General features: G+C 46.5%; 1 protein-coding gene across 1 annotated transcript in view; it reads left to right on the top strand.

The window, feature by feature from the left end:
• The window catches only part of CFI (complement factor I), a gene marked incomplete at its 5' end in the record, with an annotated part of 98,540 nt that overhangs the window by 55,285 nt on the left and 21,690 nt on the right, over window positions 1–21,565 (top strand). Inside the window, 2 exon segments of the mRNA XM_030190814.1 lie at window positions 10,531–10,634; window positions 18,264–18,367. Coding sequence (XP_030046674.1) covers window positions 10,531–10,634; window positions 18,264–18,367 — 208 coding nt within the window.

Below are 21,565 nucleotides of genomic sequence, written 5' to 3'. Positions count from 1 at the left end.
GGTGCTAACAATCAATTATTGGAGTTTACAAAACATTTAATTGATAGTAATTAAGAGAAATGCACAGCTCTGGTCTATATGTCTATTACAATCATGCCTAAATTTCATAGCATGCAACTCAAAAGGGGGTGTGGCCAAGGGAGGGGCATGTGCAGGTCAGGGGTGTTCCCAAGATCTCGTTTGTTACAAGATAGTATGAAATTTGGATCAGGGTGGCCAAAAGACAAAACCAGGCCCAGGACAGAGCCGCTGCCCTCCCCCCCAACCTGGGCTGCTGCCATCACTGCCACCACCCACACTGGGCTACCGCTGCCACTGTCCCTCACTGCTTCAGCCCCCGCCCCCCCCCCCCCCCCCGTCACTTACTGTGTCTGCTCTCTCCCTGAATTTGCCTCTCCTGCACCTGTGTGCTAGGACCTGGGTTATCGCGTTAACGCAGCTCTGCCATCACAGATCCTTCTTACTGCCATGTTCCCTCCTGCCCATAGGAGCCAACTTTTCAAAATGATTGGGGGTGCTGACATTTTTTTTTTTTTACAGGTGATGCATTCCCCCTCCCCCCTCCCCCTCCCCTCCATGTTCCAGGCCCCTCCTCCCTCTGAGTTCCAGGCCCCCTCCTTCCTTCCCTCCAAGTTCCAGATCCCCTCCCTCTCTCCCTTCCTGTTCCAGGCCCCCTCCCTCCTTCCCTCCCTGTTCCAGGCTCCCTCCCTCCCTTCGAGTTCCAGGGCCCCCCCTCTGAGTTCCAGGGTCCCCCTCCCTTCGAGTTCCAGGGTCCCTCCCCACTCCCTCCGACTTCAAGGGTCCTCCTCCCTCCAACTTCCAAGGTCCTTCCCCCTCCCTCTAAGTTCCATGGTCCTTCCCCCCTCTCTCCGACTTCCAGGGTCCTCCTCCCCCCTCCCACCAACTTCCAAGGTCCTCCTACCTCTGACTTCCAGGATCCTTCCCCCCATCCGAGTTCCAGGGTCCTTCGCCCTCCCTCTGAGTTCCAGGGTCCTCCCCCTCCCTCCCTCTCTCCCTCTGAGTTCCAGGGTCCTCTCCCGCTCCCTCCGAATTTTAAAAGTCATCTTATCTCTCCAGCAGCAGCAGTGAAAAGCGTGCAAGCTCGGCGCTTCAGCCCTTCCCTTCTCTCAGCTCTGGTCCTGCCCTTGCGGAAACAGGAAATGAGGGTGGGACCAGAGCTGAGAGAGGGGAAGGGCTGAAGCGCCAAGCCTGTACGCTTTTCACTGCTGCTGACGGTGTAACCCCGACGAGGTAAGATGACTTTTAAAATGCAGAGGGAGGGGGGGAGTACCCTGAACTCGGAGGGGGGGGGACCCTGGAACTTGGAGGGAGGGGGGAGGACCCTGGAACTCAGAGGGAGGGAGGGAGGGACTTTTAAAATTCTGGGCTGGCGAAGGGAACTTCCAGTGGGTGAAATATTGGGAGTGTTGGAGCGCCCACAGCACCCACGGAGTCGGCGCCTATGCTCCTGCCTATGTGGAAACAGGAAGTACGTCATACAGGAGGAGGTGGGACAAAGCAGGAAGAAGGACCTGTGGTGGTGGAATTGCGTTAAAGCATTAACTCAATAACCCGGGTCCCGGCATACAAGAGCAGGACAGAGACAGACCAGGGGAGCAGATTCTTCTTCCTGTGTGCCTGCCACCGGAAGTCTTGTTGTCAGCGCCAGGCTCCCCTTGGAGGCCAGGCCCGGGGGAATCTTACCCTCCCCCCTCTCGGCAGCCCTGATTTGGATATCTTCCTGTTGCAGCGTTCCAGTAAAGTTCTGTTTTGCATAAAATACAAATCCTAGCGTGGAGAGTTTCTTTGGAGTGAGAGTGAAGTTAATTTGCTCCCGGACTGATAAAGAAATACAGTAAAAGCATGGTTTTAAAACTCTATGGCCTATCAGGATCAAGCATGGCCACGGCCTGTGTCTAGCTCAGAAAGAAATAAAACTTTTGTAGTGACCCTGGTTCGGGTGCTGACCCAGAGAGCTAGCTGGTGCCTGGAACTTTGTGATGAGACCAGGGTTATAAGTGGCATCAGATATGTATGTTAATGTCACTTAGGAGTTATCAGCACACAGGATATAAGCCAAGCCAGGGGAGAGGTGAAGAAATGCTGGGGAAAGTGGTGTTCTTGCAGTGTTTATCCAATAAACACCAATTGAGGGTGTTTTATAATTGTTTATCAGCTGAAACCTAGAATTAGAAGCCCCATATGTACAATTTATCGTGAATCAGAAAATAGAAAACAGGGCACTTCCACTTCAGCTCTCAGGAGCTTTACATGCCCTTACAGGATACCCCAGTTAATCTATTCAACCAACCACTGTTCATAGGATGGCAAAATAAAATACAAAATATGTTGTATATAACAAAACTATTATTTATTGTTTTGTTACAGAAGATAGCACAATTGTACAAAACAGTATGGATAATGGTAAGTATGCTCCAACTTTTTAAAATTTAGGTTACACTTTTCCTTTTAATAAAAATTAATATGGATTTGAAAGTCCCTCCAGAACTTTCTTGCTAGGAAGAATACAACCCTGCCTCTCCACTAGTTTATTTCAGGGGGTAACAGGAGTAGACAGTGACTTTTATTTCTTATATGGTTGTTTTCACTGTCTTCTTCTACTCCACCCTACCCTCTGGGTGCAATCCTATCCCCTATCTCTATTACCCAAATATAGTGACCTCCAAATGTAAGAACTATGACTAACTTGTATGTACCACCAGATTCTGTATAGTTTGCCCAAATTTGGACAAAGATCCCAGATCCATAGTCAATCAGGTGCTAACAATCAATTATTGGAGTTTACAAAACATTTAATTGACAGTAATTAAGAGATACGCACGGATCTGGTCTATGTGTATTACAATCATGCCTAAATTTCATAGCGTGCAACTCCAAAGGGGGTGTGGCCATGGGAGGGGCATGTGCAGGTCAGGGGTGTTCCCAGAAATTAGGCGTGATGTTTTAGAACTGCCATCAGTTGGGTGAGAGCATTTACACCAGCCTTTGGCAGGAGTAAATGCTCACGCCCAAAGCTAGGCATGAGCCTGCACGCTAAGCTAAGATTCTATAAAGACACCCCACACAGAGTGCCCTTTACAGAATACTAGTTGAGCGCAGATAATCCTGATGCCTAACTGTGGGGTCCTTTTACAAAACTGCAGTAAAAGGGGGCCTGAGCTAGCGTCAGCACGTGTTTTTGTTGTACACTGAGGCCCCCTTTTACCATAGCGGCCCCCTTTTACCATTTCACAAAAAGAAATGGCTGTGAGGTAAGTGAACCAGTTGCCGCACGGCCATTTCAGGTGGGGGGAGCACTAACCGCCACCCATTGAGGTGGCAGTAAGGGCTCCCACGCTAACGCGTACTGCCCAATTACCGCTGGGTAAAAATTATTTTTGTAGTGCTGGAAATGGCATGCACTGGGAGTGGGAAGTACCGCCGGGTTCCTGCAGTAGCTCGGCAGTAGTCCCGGATTGGCGCATGGTAAGCCTGTTGCCACGCGCTGACCCTTTAGTAATAGGGACCCTGTGGCCACCATTTATCGAATGTAGCCCCTTGTGCATTCCACTAAAAGATAGATTTTTCACAGTCCAGTTCTGTCTGGTCTCTGAAAAATTTTGAGATGTGCAAAGATTGCATATGAGAGTAAATGTCCATCCTGCAAAGCTAAGTATCGTACACAAAGATTTTTGCAACATGAAAAAAAAAGTGCTGTTAGCCACTCATCTATTTACACAACTCCAAAATATGCAGGATTTTTTCAGTCCAATCAATGTGGGCATTAGCACCCGGAAAGATCTAAAAGGAAAGTACTAGTAAACAGTGAAAGTGCTCTCTGTCTATTTTATTTTCAGGTAGGAATCGGCTAGTGGTGACCAGGGTCTTTATAAACATTTGTTGCCATCACCTGAATTAGATCTGGATATTCAGTCCAGGCCCATATCAGGTATCGGCACTAAATATCCAGCTCTTCGGTGGCTCCTAAAAATGATCTGGTTACCACCAATATTCACTGGTAACCGGATAACTAGCCAAGCAAATTAGGATTGCTGTATATGCAATTCTGTGCCCAGATAACTTCTGGGTCCGCCCTGATTATGCCTCCAGATTGCCCTTGCACTAAAGGGAGAGTGCAGTGGCAGAGTTCATTTCAGTGGCACTTTCTGGTTAAGTGCCACTGAATATCAGCTCTGGACTCAGACGGTGCTATTTAAGTGGGCACGAGCCTCTCCTACCCAGTTAAATGGCGCTGCAAGTCCAACTGTTTGGTCACCCATTCAGTTCAGTTCAATACAGTTCTCATGTGTTGTCTGCTAATGAGTGATTTAATGTAAAAATAATAATAATAATAAAACTAAAATACTGTCCTTTGGAACACACCTAGTCCCCCAAATGTGTATTTCAAACATGAGGAAGGTTTACATGAAGACTGTATGTTAAAGATGACATCATGTCAGCGGCAGAGCAGGAATTTGATCTGCCATCTCAGGATTCATCTTGCAAATTAAAGTTGCATTTACTACCTGGAGGGGGAAAATCTATTAATAATCAATCCCATAGCTCTATGCTGTTGTCATTAGGCCACACCTTCTCAAATGTTCCATTCTGCTTATCTTCTATTTACTTCCTGCTGAGCCCAGTCATTGACCTGGTGTTTGTAGACTTCCCTAGACAACAGCACTCAAAGGCAATATTTGAGCTGGTAATACCCAATGGAGCACTGCCAGGTTTTATTTCAATCCTTGGTTGTAATAAGCTATTTACAGCCAACCAAATATAGATATCTGTAGATGTATGAAATATATAATATGGATATCTGTATATGTATTTAAAAAATACCAGTAAAGTGGGGCCATAATTGAAAGTTTTTATGCAAATAAACATGAGGAAAGGTATGTGCACCTTTTTATAGCATGCATGATTTTGCCAAGCGGAAGATTCCCCTGGGCCTGGCCTCCAAAGGGGGCCCAGTACTGGGGTCTGTCTCTCTCCTGCTCATGACGGGACCTGGGTCATCTTGTCCTGACAAGAGCAGGAGAGAGAAAACTCGGATGCCAGGCCCCCCTTCGAGACTGTGAAGGAGCAGCCACAGGGCTTTGGGGCCTCTGGTTTGGCTAGCGGGGGCCCCAGGCCCCACTAGCAGAAGCCTTCCTCCAGCGCTGTTCTCTGCCGCATTGCTTGCTCTACGGCTGCTTTTCCCCTCACATCGCACATGCTCATGTGTGAGGGGAAAAGCTGCAGGGCAGGCAATGCAGTGGAGAACAGCGCTGGAGGAAGGCTTCTGCTGGCGGGGCTTGGAGACCACCACCAGTCAAGGTATGTAGAGTTGCGGCGGGGGGGGCAGGGAGGTGGGGCAAAATGTGCACCTCCTCCCACTTGGGGCTCCAGTCCCCCAATTTTTGTAGTCTGGCAGCTGGCTACACGGCAGTGATGGGAGGTGGCAGCGGCAGTCCTGGGGGGGGGGGGGGGGTGGCAGCCCCACCCCGGCCTCAGCTCAGTCTCTCGGCAGCCCTGGCTGCTGACCCATCCTCCAAGACATGTCAGGTTAGGAACAGAGACACTAGAATGTCCCCCTTTGTGGACACAGGTGGCACATTAGGATGATCCTGCTACACAAGATTAAGGACTCAATTGTAATAAATGGTGCCAAACAATCAGCTCCGATTAAACTTTTGTGCTAAGCTCTAGTCTACAAACGGTGTTCAGAGTTGGGCGACGTTTATAGAATAGCATTTGGCACTGGGATCTGCGCCCAGTTTTAGGTGCAAGGATTTACACCAGGGGCTTAGCCAGACTTCGGCGGGAGGGGGGTCCAGAGCCTGAGGTGAGGAGGCACATTTTAGCACCACCACCCCCCCCCCCCCGCCACCGCCGCCGCCGCCACCACCACCATGTGCAGGACATCAGACTCAGAAACAGAACGAAGCCTTGTGCCGGAAGAAGAGGACCTTGGCTGGCAGGGGTTGGGGTCCCCCGCCAGCAAAGGTAGGCGACGGCGGGAGGGGGGGGGTGGAGAGGGTCGGCGACAGGGGGTCAAGGGCCAAATGTATGGGGGCCTAGGCCCCCGTGGCCCCATGTAGCTACGCCACTGATTTACACCAAGTAAAACCTGGTGCAAATTGTAATGCCTTAATTACATGTGTATTTCCCTTATTCTATAAGGGGCCCTTTTACTAAGCAAAAGTAGGCGACGGCGGGAGGGGGGGGTGGAGAGGGTCGGCGACAGGGGGTCAAGGGCCAAATGTATGGGGGCCTAGGCCCCCGTGGCCCCATGTAGCTACGCCACTGATTTACACCAAGTAAAACCTGGTGCAAATTGTAATGCCTTAATTACATGTGTATTTCCCTTATTCTATAAGGGGCCCTTTTACTAAGCTGCATAGGCACTTACATGCGCCCAACGTGTGCCAATTTGGAGTTACCACCCGGCTACTGTGTTGCCCGGACAGTAATTTCATTTTTTACAGGCGTCCGCTACGCACATCTGGGAAATTATTTTTATTTTCTGATGCATGGCAAAAATGGGCAGTAATTGGTATTTGGTGTGCGTAGATCATTACAGCCCAGCAGGGCCGCCGAGAGGGGGGGTGGGGGGCAAAATTCCCCGGGCCCGGGCCAACAAGGAGGGCCCGGCGCCGAAGTCTCTCGCTCTCTCGTGCTCCCAGGTCGCTGGCACCACAGTCCCGTCTCCACCTGCCTACCCTCAGCTCCCTTCTGTCTGTCGTGCGACCCCCTGCATTTAAAAAAAAAAATCTCTAAAGTAGCAGCGCAGCACCTTCAGTGCCAAAGTAGCAGATTGCCTCGGGCAGGCCTTCCTTCACTGTGTCCCGCCCTCCTTGGATGTAATTTCCTATTTCCGCAAGGGCAGGACACAGTGAGGGAAGGCCCGCCCGAGGCGATCTGCCACTTTCACACAGAAGGCACTGCGCTGCTGCTTTAGAGATTAATTTTTTTTTATTTAAATGAAAGGGGTCGGATGGCAGGCTGAAGAGAGCAGAGGGTAGGTAGGTGGAGACTGGGAACTGTTACGCCAGTGGTCTGGGAGCAGGAGAGGGAGGTGACAGCAGTAGCAATTGAGGGGTGGTGGGGGGGGTGATGCTTACCGCACATCCATTTTTGGCAAAATTTTTAAAAAGGCATTTTTACAGGCGTACTGAAAAATGGATCTGTGCATGCCCAAATCACACGCCTACACTAGCGCAGGCCATTTTTCAGCGCACCTTAGTAAAAGGACCCCTAAATCTTTGCTTACATTTCAGGGATGCCCCTGATCCATCCAGGCCCCTCTCCTAGCCACACCCCCTTTTGAATCTCATGTAAATTTTTATGTGCGTGTAAATTTTAATTAACACAAATTAGTGATAATTGATTATTAGTGCCCAATTATTGGCGCTAATTTCTTATTCAATTAAATTGTGTGCGGAAATTGGGCACATACCCAAATTTATGCATGCAATTATTAGCACCATATATAAAACTTGTAGAACCCATCCCGTTTCCTCAACAATGAAACGGGCCCTAGGAAGGCTCTCTTGTAAGTGATTTTTTGTCTCTCCCCTGCCCTTCCCTCCCCTCCATGTCCAGCGATTCTCCTCTTCCCTGCCCTCCCATCTGTGTCCCACGATTCTCTTCTCTCCTGTCCTCTCCTCCCATTCCATCCATGTCCATCGATTCTGCTCTGCTCTGCCCTCCCCTCGATGTGCCACGATTCTCTCTTCCTTTGTACCTCATCGTTTTCTGGCTGGCCTGGCTGGCTTCCCTTCCGTTGGTAACATCCTGACGTCAGCTCGCCTCCAGCGTTCCCTTCCCTCTCACTGTTCCGCCCTCTGACATCATTACGTTTTGACGCGAGGGCGGGGCAGTAAGGGGGAATGGAACGCTGGAGGCTTGCTGACGTCATGAGATGTTACGAACTCAGGCAGCCAGACAGCAATGGAACATTGGAGGTGCAAATTATTATATAGGATTAGGCTGTAAATGTCAGATTTTTTCCTTAGCAAAATGTCAATTTCTGTACATTCAGTCCCAATATCAGCAGCATCTTACCGTTTACAAATTAATTTCCCAAGAGATTATGTTTAATCTCTAGTTAAAACTGATTGGATTGATTCCTATAGTTTAGTGCAACTCTTAAAAAACTGATTTTGCAACATGAGATGTGTAACACTGCTGTTTCATCATATATCTGTCTAATTTGTAATTTGATTCTTGTTCTTAGTGTTCTGCATGAAAAGACTAGAAAATCACTGTACTCCTCACTCAAATTTGATTAAAACTGAACAGGCATGTGACCCCCCCCCCCCCCCCCCCCCTCCCGCTCTTAAATATTCTAAATTATCTGTAGGATTGGATTAAGGCATAGGCAAACTAGGCATATCCAAAAATGCCAAAACATGTAAAGGGCCTTAATCCAGTCCTGGTTTTACTGCTATTTCTTAAAAAAAAGAAATGCCAACCCTTGCCAGGAACAAACAAATCCGCAAACAAGCGGAGAACTCGAACTCCCCACAGGAGAACACAGGTATAGAAGAAAGTGGGATGTTTGACCACGGCAATACAGGACCTGGAGGGATGGATCTTAAAAATACTTGTTTATTGATGAAAGAAAGACTCGACACAACCGTTAGGCCTGCATCAGGAGTCTAGCTCGACGGTATTACCGTATAGTGGGACTCAAACGCTGGAAATCAGCTGATGCGTGCGTTAGGGAACGCGTAATGTGTGGGTCTATGGAGTGGGTCTTTAAAAAGACCTTTCACGAAGGGACTTGCTCGTTGACAAATGAACTGTCCGCATGAAGCAATAAACAAGTATTTTTAAGATCCATCCCTCCAGGTCCTGTATTGCCGTGGTCAAACACCCCACTTTCTTCTGAACCCTTGCCAGGAGCCATCCAGTCAGGCACTCCATGAGCAACTGTCTGCAGCTCATGGGCATGAAGATAGGTGGGTCAGTTGTGGTGCTTGGTTTCTCCTCTTGATATTGGAATCCTACATAAATCACCTGTTCAGGGTTAACCATTAATTTTCAAAATAATCAGCGCTGAATTGAAAACCGGCTATTTTGGGAGGCATTCTGGGGCTGGAATCGACACTTAGCCGGTTAAGTGCTAATATTCAGCAACCGGCCAGGTTAACTGCATAAAAAGTACCACATAAAAGTCAGTCCTATCTTATGCAATAACCTGTAGCTGGTTAAGTGCTGAGTATCGCACTTAACCAGCTTGTGATAGCTAGCTCCAGAAACCTGGAAATTCAGTGCTGGTGCCCGGAGATGGCCCGGCATTGAATTTCCAGGTTTAATGCCATTGGCTGAATATTGGGCTCTAAGTGATCACAGCCACACCAGCCATAAACCAGACAACTGCGAGCGCCTAAAAGCATCATGGGAACATATAACGTACTCTATTCTGTAAGTGGCAGCACTATCCATGTTGCCCCCATGTGAACGCCCCCCTTGCTGTGCCACTTACTCGTGCCCTTTCAAAATAGAGCAGAGGTGGGCAACCTCGGTCCTCAAGGGGCTCAACTTAGTCGGGTTTTCAGGATTTCCCCCATGAATATGCATCACCAGCACTAACACTGGGTGAAATATTATTCAATATAGTCACTATTGATAATATTATATCCTTAAAATCACTGTAATATTATAACCAATGATATCAATCTTTATTAAATCTAAATAAAATATTCATATCAAAACATATACTTTGCACTATAACATCAGTGTGATATCATTTATTTAAAAACATTTCCAGCTCACTATAACATCAATGTGCTATCTAATTTAAAAACTTTTCCTGCTCAAATCTATGTCCGATCCTTTCCGCCACTCATTATACAGCGAGGAACTACAATATTCAGATGTTTAAATATAAATGCCTGATGCTCTGAGTCCAGTAGATTCCGTATAATGAGCGGGGGAAAGGATCGGACATAGACTTGAGTAGCAAACGTTTTTAAATTAGATTTAATAAAGATTGGTATCATTGGGTTATAATAGTATAGTGACTTTAAGGATACAATGAATATGCATGAGATCTATTGCATGTACTGCCTCCATTGTATGCAGATAGTCTCATGCATATTCATTGAAGAAATCCTGAAAACCCGACTGGGTTGCGGCCTTCGAGGACCGAGGTTGCCCACCTCTGGAATAGAGCTTAGCTTCTGTATAAAAGTGCAGGCATTTCTGTGCATTCACACGTGTGTCTGGCACTTAAATGTGGGTGCCCCCATCATTTTTGATGGAACATTTTGGGCAGTGGCCCAACGTTGTCACAATGTGATTCCATAAATTATACACCTAAGCTGCCTAGGATCCAATATAAGGTTCAGCCAGTCCTAAATATCAACCTGTTCTTCATGAAGATTATAGAAAGGTTGATGTTTTTATTTGCCCTCTGTCCCCCCCTTTTTCTTGCAATTACTTCAAAATCAAATGATTTGTGGTGGAAGAATAACTATAGAAATATATCAAGCATAAAAATGTGCATCCAAATATTAACATGTACCATTCTTTTTAAAGAAAGGAATTATATCAAGTCATTTCTACCCAGCGTACACTGTGGTATTTCAAACTTGAGTGAAACTCGAAAAAAAAGGATAATAGGAGGAGCAAACGCCATCAGGGTAAGACACTAACCTCTGGCACCAGGTACAGTGTAGTAGTTTGTGTATATATGAAACTGGTAGAGATTATTTTATGTTGCTAAAATGTGGGATAATGAAACAGCTGTGTAATTTCTGTTTTCATGTTTTATTCTCATCTAAGGTCTACAAGGTGTTTTCATCTGGATACTTCCTGGGGAGTATGGTTTGGTTGGTTTCAATTCTGTGTTTGTGCATGTTTTTAAGTCAATAGTTCAGCTCCTACAGGTGAGAAAAGTAGAGAAGTCAGGTGAGAAAAGAAAAGTAGAGAAGTCCCACCTCCAGTCTGGTAGCCCTTGTGCTACCTTGGAGGAGGGAAGTCTCCTAGAAGGAGAGCATCACCCTGGTGAAGTAGGAAGTACTCCTGTAGCCAGGACCTGCCCACCAGGGGATGTACTATCCTCTTGCACCAAGGCTATGTCTCCAAGTGCTGCCCAGGAGGGAAAGGTTAGAACAATTGTTGTAGTTAGTGATTTGATCATTAGACATATAGATAGTTGGGTGGCTGGTGGGCGTGAGGATCGCCTGGTGACTTGCCTGCCTGGTGCGAAGGTGGCGGACCTCACACGTCACCTAGATAGGATTCTAGATAGTGCTGGGGAGGAGTCGGCTGTCTTGGTACATGTGAGTACCAATGCCATAGGAAAATGTGGGAGAGAGGTTCTGGAAGCCAAATTTAGGCTCTTAGGTAGAAAGCTCAAATCCAGTTTCTCTAGGGTAGCATTTCCTGAAATGCTACCTGTTCCACGCGCAGGGCCCAAGAGACAGGCAGAGCTCCGGAGTCTCAATGCGTTGATGAGACGATGGTGCAGGGAGGAGGGTTTTAGATTTGTTAGGAACTGGGCAACATTCTGGGGAAGATGGAGCCTATTCTGAAAGGATGGGCTCCACCTTAACCAGGGTGGGACCAGGCTGCTGTCATCAGCATTTAAAAAGGTGATAGAGCAGCTTTTAAACTAGAAATGGGGGGAAGGCCGACAGTCGCTCGAAAGCGCATGGTTCGGGATAAGGTATCTTTCAAAGATATCACCAAAACAGGGAAGATACGGTATCCTGATAGTGAGGTTGTAGTAGATAAAAAGTAGATAGGGTATCCTGATAGTGAGGTTGTAGTAAATAAAAATCAGACAAAAGATTGCAAATTAGTACTGTCAAGTACTAAGCATGATGTAAATAGGAGCAATAAACACAGTTTGAAATGTCTATATGCAAATGCCAGGAGCCTAAGAAATAAGATGGGAGAGTTAGAATATATTGCACTAAATGAAAAATTAGATATAATAGGCATCTCTGAGACCTGGTGGAAGGAGGATAACCAGTGGGACACTGTCATACCGGGGTACAAATTATATCGTAGTGATAGTGTGGATCGAATTGGTGGAGGGGTAGCATTGTATATTAACGAGAGCCTTGAATCAAATAGATTGAAAATTCTGCAGGAAACAAAATACTTCTTGGAATCACTGTGGATTGAAATTCCATGTGTAAAGGGGGAAAAGGATAATGATAGGAGTGTACTACCCTCTGCCTGGCGAGGATGAACAGACGGATGCAGAAATGTTAAAGGAAATTAGGGACACAAACAAACTGGGCAACACAATAATAATGGGTGATTTCAATTACCCTAATATTGACTGGGTAAATGTAACATCGGGACATGCTAGGGAGGTAAAATGCCTCGGTGAAATCAAGGACAGCTTTATGGAGGAGCTGGTACAGGAACCGACGAGAGAAGGAAAAATTCTAGACCTAGTCCTTAGTGGAGCGCGTGATCTGGTACAGGAGGTAATGGTGCTGGGGCCGCTTGATAACAGTGATCATAATATGATCGGATTTGATATTAGCTTTGAAGTAAGTATTCATAGGAAATCAAATATGTTAGCATTTAACTTTAAAAAAGGAGACTATGATAAAATGAGAAGAACGGTGAAAAGAAAACTTAGAGGAGCGACTGCGAGGGTCAAAAATTTACATCAGGTGTGGATGCTGTTCAAAAACACCATCCTGGAAGCCCAGGCCAAATATATTCCACGTATTAAAAAAGGAGGACAGAAGACCAAACGACAGCCGGAGTGGTTAAATAGTGAGGTGAAGGAAGCTATTAGAGCTAAAAGAAAATCCTTCAGAAAATGGAAGAAGGAACCGACTGAAAAAGAAACGACATAAGGAATGTCAAGTCAAATGCAAAGCGCTGATACGGAAAGCCAAGAGGGACTTCGAAAAAAAGATTGCATTGGAGGCAAAAACACATAGTAAAATTTTTTTTAGGTATATTAAAAGCAGGAGTAAAAGGGGCGATCAGGGAAGACAAAGCCGTAGCGGAGAGATTAAATGAACTCTTTGCTTCGGTCTTCACTGAGGAAGATTTGGGTGGGATACCGGTGCCAGAAATGGTATTCGAAGCTGATGAGTCGGAGAAACTTAATGAATTCTCTGTAAACCTGGAGGATGTAATGGGGCAGTTCTACAAACTGAACAGTAGCAAATCTCCTGGACCGGATGGTATTCATCCCAGAGTACTGATAGAACTGAAAAATGAGCTTGCGGAGCTATTGTTAGAAATATGTAATTTATCCTTTAAATCGAGCGTGGTACCGGAAGATTGGAGGGTGGCCAATGTAACGCCAATTTTAAAAAAGGTTCTAGAGGAGATCCGGGAAATTATAGACCGGTGAGTCTGATGTCGGCGCCGGGCAAAATGGTAGAAACTATTATTAAGAACAAAATTACAGAGCATATTCAAAAGCATGGATTAATGAGACAAAGTCAACATGGATTTAGTGAAGGGAAATCTTGCCTCACCAATCTACTACATTTGTTTGAAGGGGCAAACAAACATGTGGATAAAGGTGAGCCGGTTGATACTGTGTATCTGGAGTTTCAGAAGGTGTTTGACAAAGTACCTCATGAAAGACTCCAGAGGAAATTGGAGAGTCATGGGATAGGGGTAGTGTTCTATTGTGGATTAAAAACTGGTTAAAAGATAGAAAACAGAGAGTAGGGTTAAATGGTCAGTATTCTCAATGGAGAAGGGTAGTTAGTGGGGTTCCCCAGGGCTCTGTGCTGGGACCGCTGCTTTTTAACATATTTATAAATGACCTAGAGATGGGAGTAACTAGTGAAGTAATTAAATTTGCTGATGACACAAAGTTATTCAAAGTCGTTAAATCGCGGGAGGATTGTGAAAAATTACAAGAGGACCTTACGAGACTGGGAGACTGGGCGTCTAAATGGCAGATGACGTTTAATGTGAGCAAGTGCAAAGTGATGCATGTGGGAAAGAGGAACCCGAATTATAGCTATGTCATGCAAGGTTCCACGTTAGGAGTCACGGACCAAGAAAGGGATCTAGGTGTCGTCATTGATGATACGTTGAAACCTTCTGCTCAGTGTGCTGCTGCGGCTAAGAAAGCAAATAGAATGTTAAGTATTATTAGGAAAGGAATGGAAAACAAAAATGGGGATGTTATAATGCCTTTGTATCGCTCCATGGTGCGACTGCACCTCGAATATTGTGTTCAATTCTGGTCACCTCATCTCAAAAAAGATATAGTGGAATTATAAAAGGTGCAGAGAAGGGCGACAAAAATGATAAAGGGGATGGGACGACTTCCCTATGAGGAAAGGCTAAAGCGGCTAGGGCTCTTCAGCTTGGAGAAAAGGCGGCTGAGGGGAGATATGATAGAGGTCTATAAAATAATGAGTGGAGTTGAACGGGTAGATGTGATGCGTCTGTTCACACTTTCCAAAAATACTAGGACTAGGGGGCATGCAATGAAGCTACAATGTAGTAAATTTAAAATGAATCAGAGAAACTTTTTCTTCACTCAACGTGTAATTAAACTCTGGAATTCGTTGCCAGAGAATGTGGTAAAGGCGGTTAGCGGAGTTTTAAAAAGGTTTGGACGGCTTCCTAAAGGAAAAGTCCATAGACCGTTATTAAATGGACTTGGGGAAAATCCACTATTTCTGGGATAAGCAGTATAAAATGTTTTGTACATTTTTGGGATCTTGCCGGGTATCTGTGACCTGGATTGGCCACTGTTAGAAACAGGATGCTGGGCTCGATGGACCTTTGGTCTTTCCCAGTATGGCAATACTTATGTACTTATAAATTGCTACTCTATTTAAGTCTCTCTCTCCTGAGAAATCGTCCCACACCACTTCCTTTGCCTGGGCCCAGCATCAGAAAGAATAGTCCTGAATGGAGTGACTGGTCCAGGGGCGAATCTGCGTGGGGCCACAGGGGCCTGGGCCCCCCACAGATTTCGCCCTGGACCCCCCTACCGCCGTCAACCCGCCGTTGCCATCACCAACCTTTGCTGGCGGGGGACCCCAACCCCCACCAGCCGAGGTCCACTTCCTCCTGCCGCTGCCTTTAAAAATATTCCTTCAGCTGGCGGGGGACCCCAACCCCCGCCAGCTGAGCCAAGGTCTTTGAAGTTCTTCTTCGTCCTCGTGCTGTTCAAAGCTGCATCCAGTTTCGGAGTCTGATGTCACAGCACGTTGTACGTGCAGGAGTCTGACGTCCTGCACGTACAACGTGCTGCAACGTCAGACTCCGAAACTGGATGCAGCTTTGAACAGCACGAGGACGAAGAAGAACTTCAAAGGCCTCAGCTCGGCTGGCGGGGGTTGGGGTCCCCCGCCAGCTGAAAGAATATTTTTAAAGGCAGCGGCAGGAGGAAGCGCATCTCGGCTGGCGGAGGTTGGGGTCCCCCGCCAGCAAAGGTAGGTGACGGCGGCAGGGGGGGATCGGTGACGGCGGCGGCGGGGGGGGGGCTATAATGTGCCCCCTCATTCTGGCTCTGGCCCCCCCTACCGCCGCAGTTCAGATACACCTCTGGACTGGTCACTTTCTTCCTTCTTGTAACTTTAATTGGGTGCTGCCCTTTTTCTAGGTATGCATCACTCAGAGAGGGTATGTTCCTTATTTGGCAGCTTAACCCTCTAGCTGTAGTACCATAAGACTACCACTAGGGGTCAGAGGAACCCTTTTGATCCCTGGCTGTGCTGACGAGAGAGGAGCATCTGGGGATCGCTCCTGCCCCGTACTAGACACCAGGGAACTCCCAGTAAGAGCCAAGGGGCTCTCAGAGGTGAGAGGTTATAGTCTGGCTGCCAGGGTGGGAGGAGGATCTGTGCAATGTCAGGGGGTAGGGAGTGCTGTCTGTTTTTACATATGTCCCTTGTTAGTGACCTCTTTGGTCTAAACTGAGAGCTGGCACTTGCACATACCTTGAGGCAGGTGCAAAAGCTAATAGGGATCTTTTTTGATTTTGAAATATTTTTATTGGTAATATTATTAAACACAAATCACAACACAACGGCAGTTGTTATATCAAGTAAAATACATACACTTCTATTAAAGACTAGCCATAACCACTGTTAAATCTAGATCTCATAAGAACATAAGAATAGCCATGCTGGGTCAGACCAATGGTCTATCTAGACCAATATCCTGCTTCCAACAGTGGTGAATCCAGGTCACAAGTGCTTGGCAGAAACCCAAATAGTAGCAACATTCCATGCTACAAATCCTGGAGTAAGCAGTGACATAACTCAATTAACTTATGTTAACAGCATCGATTGCTCACTAATTCACTCCATTCAGGACTATTCTTTCTGATGCTGGGCCCAGGCAAAGGAGGTGGTGTGGGACGATTTCTCAGGAGAAAGAGACTTAAATAGAGTAGCAATTTATAAGTACATAAGTATTGCCATACTGGGAAAGACCAAAGGTCCATCGAGCCCAGCATCCTGTTTCTAACAGTGGCCAATCACTAATTTTGGAGGCCGTATCTTGCGAAGGATGTTAAAAAAATGGAAGCGGCAAAGAAAAGCTACGAGAATGGTATGGGATTTGTGTTGCAAGACGTATGAGGAGAGACTTGTTGACCTGAACATGTATACCCTGGAGGAAAGGAGAAACAGGGGTGATATGATACAGACGTTCAAATATTTGAAAGGTATTAATCCGCAAACAAACCTTTTCCGGAGATGGGAAGGCGGTAGAACTAGAGGACATGAATTGAGATTGAAGGGGGCCAGACTCAAGAAAAATGTCAGGAAGTATTTTTTCACGGAGAGAGTGGTGGATGCTTGGAATGCCCTCCCGCGGGAGGTGGTGGAGAGGAAAACGGTAACGGAATTCAAACATGCATGAGATAAACATAAAGGAATCCTGCTCAGAAGGAAGGGATCCCCAGAAGCTTAGCTGGTGGTGGGAGGCGGGGCGGGTAGTTGAGGGGGCAGGGATAGTGCTGGGCAGACTTATACGGTCTGTGCCCTGAAAAGGACAGGTACAAATCAAGGTAAGGTATACACAAAAAATGGCACATGTGAGTTTATCTTGTTGGGCAGACTGGATGGACCGTGCAGGTCTTTATCTGCCATCATCTACTATGTTTTATCCCTCTCCCCCGTAATCCCCGTACAATCCCTAGGGATCTTTTTTTATCTAGATGTATCTCCCCATTGCAAAATGATATTCAGCACTTAACCGCCTAAGTGAAACTGGATAAAGATAGGACTGAATTTTATGCGGTCTGATTTGTCTGGTTAGCTTAGGCAGTTAAGTGCTGACTATCTGCATTTAATGCCATAAGTGCCAACTTTACCCCCTGACTGCCCACAAAATAGCTGGCTACAGCTTTAGCGGTTAGTGCTGATATTCAGAGGCACTAACCGGTTAAGCCTTTCCGGACTGGTTTAATCACTTTAAATGACCCCCTGGTATTTAAGGGATATTCAGTACTTGCACCAAATATCTTATCATATAGCAGCCACCAGGATTTACCCAGGCACTGTCAATATTCAGCGGTGGTACCTATGACATCTTGAACTAGGGGGCATGCAATGAAGCTACTAAGTAGTAAATTTAAAACAAACCAGAGAAAATATTTCCTCACTCAACAGGTAATTAAACTCTGGAATTTGTTGCCAGAGAATGTTGTAAAAGCAGTTAGCTTAGCAGGGTTTTAAAAAAAAGGTTTAGCTAGTTTCCTAAATGAAAAGTCCATAAGCTGTTATTAAGATGGACTTGGGAAAATACACTGCATATTACTAGGCTAAGCAGCATAAAATCTGCTTTACTGTTTTGGGATCTTACCGGGTACTTGTGACCTGGATTTGCCACTGTTGGAAACAGGATACTTGGCTTGATGGATCTTTGGTCTAACCCAGTATGGCAACGCTTATGTTCTTATCCTTTTTGTTGTCTTACGTTAACTGGATAGTTATTCGGGTAGCATCACTGAATTTCAATGGTGCCCGCCTAACTTCTGACTCCATTCCTAGACTGCCCCCAGCACTACCTGGATAGTGCTGGGGTGGTATTCAGCAGCACTATCCATGAGTGTGTGCTGCTGAATATCCAGGTTTGGCCCCATCAGTAGGAGATGATTGGGTAACAGCCTCTCCTACTAAGTTATCTCTTTTCAGTATCGGCCCCAGAGGATTTATTTTTTTTAAGTATCTGAAATATTAATGCTTGTGGAAGATCTATGAATGGTCAGACTGTTGCTCACACATTTCAGACTTGTCTTAATTCAACCATTTCTCTTTGCTTAGTTCTGTTTCTAATCTGAACTTTGATGATACCCCTCCTAGGGTGAGTTCCCGTGGCAAGTAGCAATTAAAGATGGAGAAATGGTAAACTGTGGTGGAATCTACCTTGGTGGTTGTTGGGTCCTCACCGCTGCACACTGTGTCAGGTAAGAGGGTCTTACTGATGGCATCTTTCCAGGTCGAAAGCCTTAACTAAAGTAATGATTGGAAGATGCATGCTTCTGTAATCTGCTTTAAATAAGCACAGTATTAAAGAATCTGTCATTAACCAGTTTATCATGGCAGACTACCAATCACTCATATTCGATCACATCAGTACTAGATTTCCTGCTAAGAGAGATTTGAGGGTTGTAGCAAACTTCTGGTACCGCCAGCTTTTCTGTGAGTCAGTTTTTCCTTTTCAGGATGTGCAAGAAATTAACTGGCCGCTATTCAAAACTATTTATCTAGCCAGGAAAGGCTACTGGCTGGTTAAATAGAGTTTTAGCGCCTAACCAGGGATAGTCAGTGGGAGATAACCAGTTATCTCCACTGAATATTCATCGCCAAACCAGCTATGTTTAGCAGTTAAAATAGGCCGCATAAATACCAGGCCTATCTTTAACCACTAAGCACTTAACCAGTTAGCGTTGAGTATCAGCTTAACCTGTTAAGTTACAGTGGTCAAAAGTGAAACCTGATATTCAATGCTGGTCACCAGATACAGGCTGTTATTGAATATCCGGTCTGAGTGCCAGAGTTGGGAAGTCACCACGCAGCCCGATACTGGCTGAATAGAGGGGGTTAAAACTTTAGGGGCTAGATGCACTAAACAATCGTTAGAGCCCTTCCCTTACCGATTCCCTTAGCGACTCGGTAAGGGAACGGGCATGCATCAAGGAACAGGAATGCATATGAGCTGCTCTTGTAGCTCACTTGCATTCTCTATTCGTTAAACAGTCGGCCAGTCGAGCATGCACAGAGCAGCCAAGTGTTATGCTGGCTGCTCTGCGCATGCCAAGGATGTCCTTTATGGACATCCTTGCCCCCCCCCCCCCCCACGCATTGAAATGACAGCTTCCTGCAGCTCCGGCCTCCCCGCTATCCTCCGCACCCCTGTGGCCCCACCCCTGCCACCCCCCTGAGGTTGTCGTCGCCGCCGCCGCTCCCCCCCTCCACCCGCCTACCTCTGTCTGCCACCGGGACGGGCCCTCACAGCACCTCTCACCTCCTTGTGAAGGTGCTGCAGCAAGCAACAGCTGATCGCTTCCCTTCGGACTTCCCTCCTTTCCTCCCTGTCCCGCCCTCATCTGACGTAAGTTACTTACGTAAGTTACTTACGTCAGACGAGGGCAGGCCACGAAGGTGAGAGGCTCTGTGAGGGCCCGGCCCGGTGGCAGACGGAGGGGGGCAGGTGGAGGGGGGAGCGGCGGCGGTGATGACCTCAGGGGGGGCGGCGGGGCCACAGGGGTGCGGAGGATGGTGGTGCTGTGGGAAGCTGTCATTTCAATGCAGGGGGAGGGAGGAGCGCGACCTCGGGGGCGTCGGCGTCGGAAGGGGAAAAAAAAGCCAAGTGCACGTCAGGGACGTCCTTGAAGGACGTCCATGTTAGGCACTTTAGAAGGATGTCCCTGACGAGCACTTGGGACACGCAGCTTGTTCTTTTTTTTTTTACAGGCGCTTTCCCACTGGTCTCCACAGGTCTGTTCACAGCAGCCCCAGCCTAACGAGAGGTGCAGTCTCTATTTACATTCATTCTCTATGATCATGAAGAGGAAACATTATATTCTAGTAAGGAAGAATCATTCAGAGAACTGAACATCATGGGAGGCCAGTTCTGTTGATGGCACCAGATTGGTCTCGGTGGCCATGATATGGTGACCTGGTCCTGATGATGGACCGTCCTCTCGGTCTGCCAGTAGCAGAGAAGTTGCTGGTTCAGGGGATGGTGTCAATGCCTGACTCAGCTCCTGAGAGGGCGTGTTTAACAAAGAGAGGGCAGTCGGGTAGAGTAATTGGTACTCTCTTACACTCTAGAAAAAGATCTACCTCTCTGCCTTACGTCAGGATGTGGTGTATTTTTGTAGGATGGTGTTGAAACTTAAGGTTTCTTTAAGTCGTCAGTGCCTCAGATTCTTACAGGATGGCTTAGACAAGGGCCAGTAATCTATAAGCCGTGCCTAAAGTTCGGCATTGTTTATAGAATAACACTTGAGAGGTCATAGTAACATAGTAGATGACGGCAGAAAAAGACCTGCATGGTCCATCCAGTCTGCCCAACAAGATAAACTCATATGTGTATACCTTACCTTGATTTGTACCTGCCTTTTTCAGGGCACAGACCATACAAGTCTGCCCAGCAGTATTTCCCACTTCCCAACCACCAGTCCCGCCTCCCATCACCGGCTCTGGCACAGACCGTATAAGTCTGCCCTCCACTATCTTCGCCTCCCAACCACCAACCTCTCTTCCCCCACCTGCTCCGCCACCCAATTTCGGCTAAGCTTCTGAGGATCCATTCCTACTGCACAGGATTCCTTTATGTATATCCCACGCATGTTTGAATTCCGTTACCGTTTTCATCTCCACCACCTCCCGCGGGAGGGCATTCCAAACATCCACCACCCTCTCCGTGAAAAAATACTTCCTGACATCTTTTTTGAGTCTGCCCCCCTTCAATCTCATTTCATGTCCTCTCGTTCTACCGCCTTCCCATCTCCGGAAAAGATTTTTTTGCGGATTAATACCTTTCAAGTATTTGAACGTCTGTATCATATCACCCCTGTTCCTCCTTTCCTCCAGGGTATACATGTTCATATGTAAATTTAGGCACCACCATTTGCATCAATGAAAACGTGGTGTAATTGTCCATACCTAAATTTATGGGTGGAGCATGCATATTATATTATGCTCAAAAACACCCATGACCCTTCCAATTCTGCACTCTCTTTTTTGGGCCGCACATACATTTTAGGCACAGATCCTGTGCATAAGTCCCAATTAAATCTAATTAGTGCCAATAATTGCTTGTTAAAAAGCCAATTATTGGCACTAATTGGCTCGTTATTCTATTAAATTGTACTGACAAATCAGGGATTGCCTAAATTTGTGCGCACAATTTTTGGTGATTTTTAAAGAATCAGGGGATAATGAAAAACTTCCACCTACTTTGGCAAGATGGCTTACTGCCTATGTGCCCAAGCAGCGAATGTGGTCACTGGCAGCCTCTAAGTTGGTTCTTCCATCTTTGAATAGAGCACATTTAACTTCTACTAGACAGGGAACATTTTTTTTCTTGCTCCTTCCGTATGGTATGCTCTCCCACAGAAGTTACAGAATGAGAAATCTTTGAAATGCTTTAAGAG

The sequence above is a fragment of the Microcaecilia unicolor genome, chromosome 2 (assembly GCF_901765095.1).
Source record: "Microcaecilia unicolor chromosome 2, aMicUni1.1, whole genome shotgun sequence".
Lineage (NCBI taxonomy): Eukaryota > Metazoa > Chordata > Amphibia > Gymnophiona > Siphonopidae > Microcaecilia > Microcaecilia unicolor.
The sequence above is the reverse complement of the archived record's forward strand: the minus strand, read 5'-3'. Positions and strand labels throughout refer to the sequence as shown.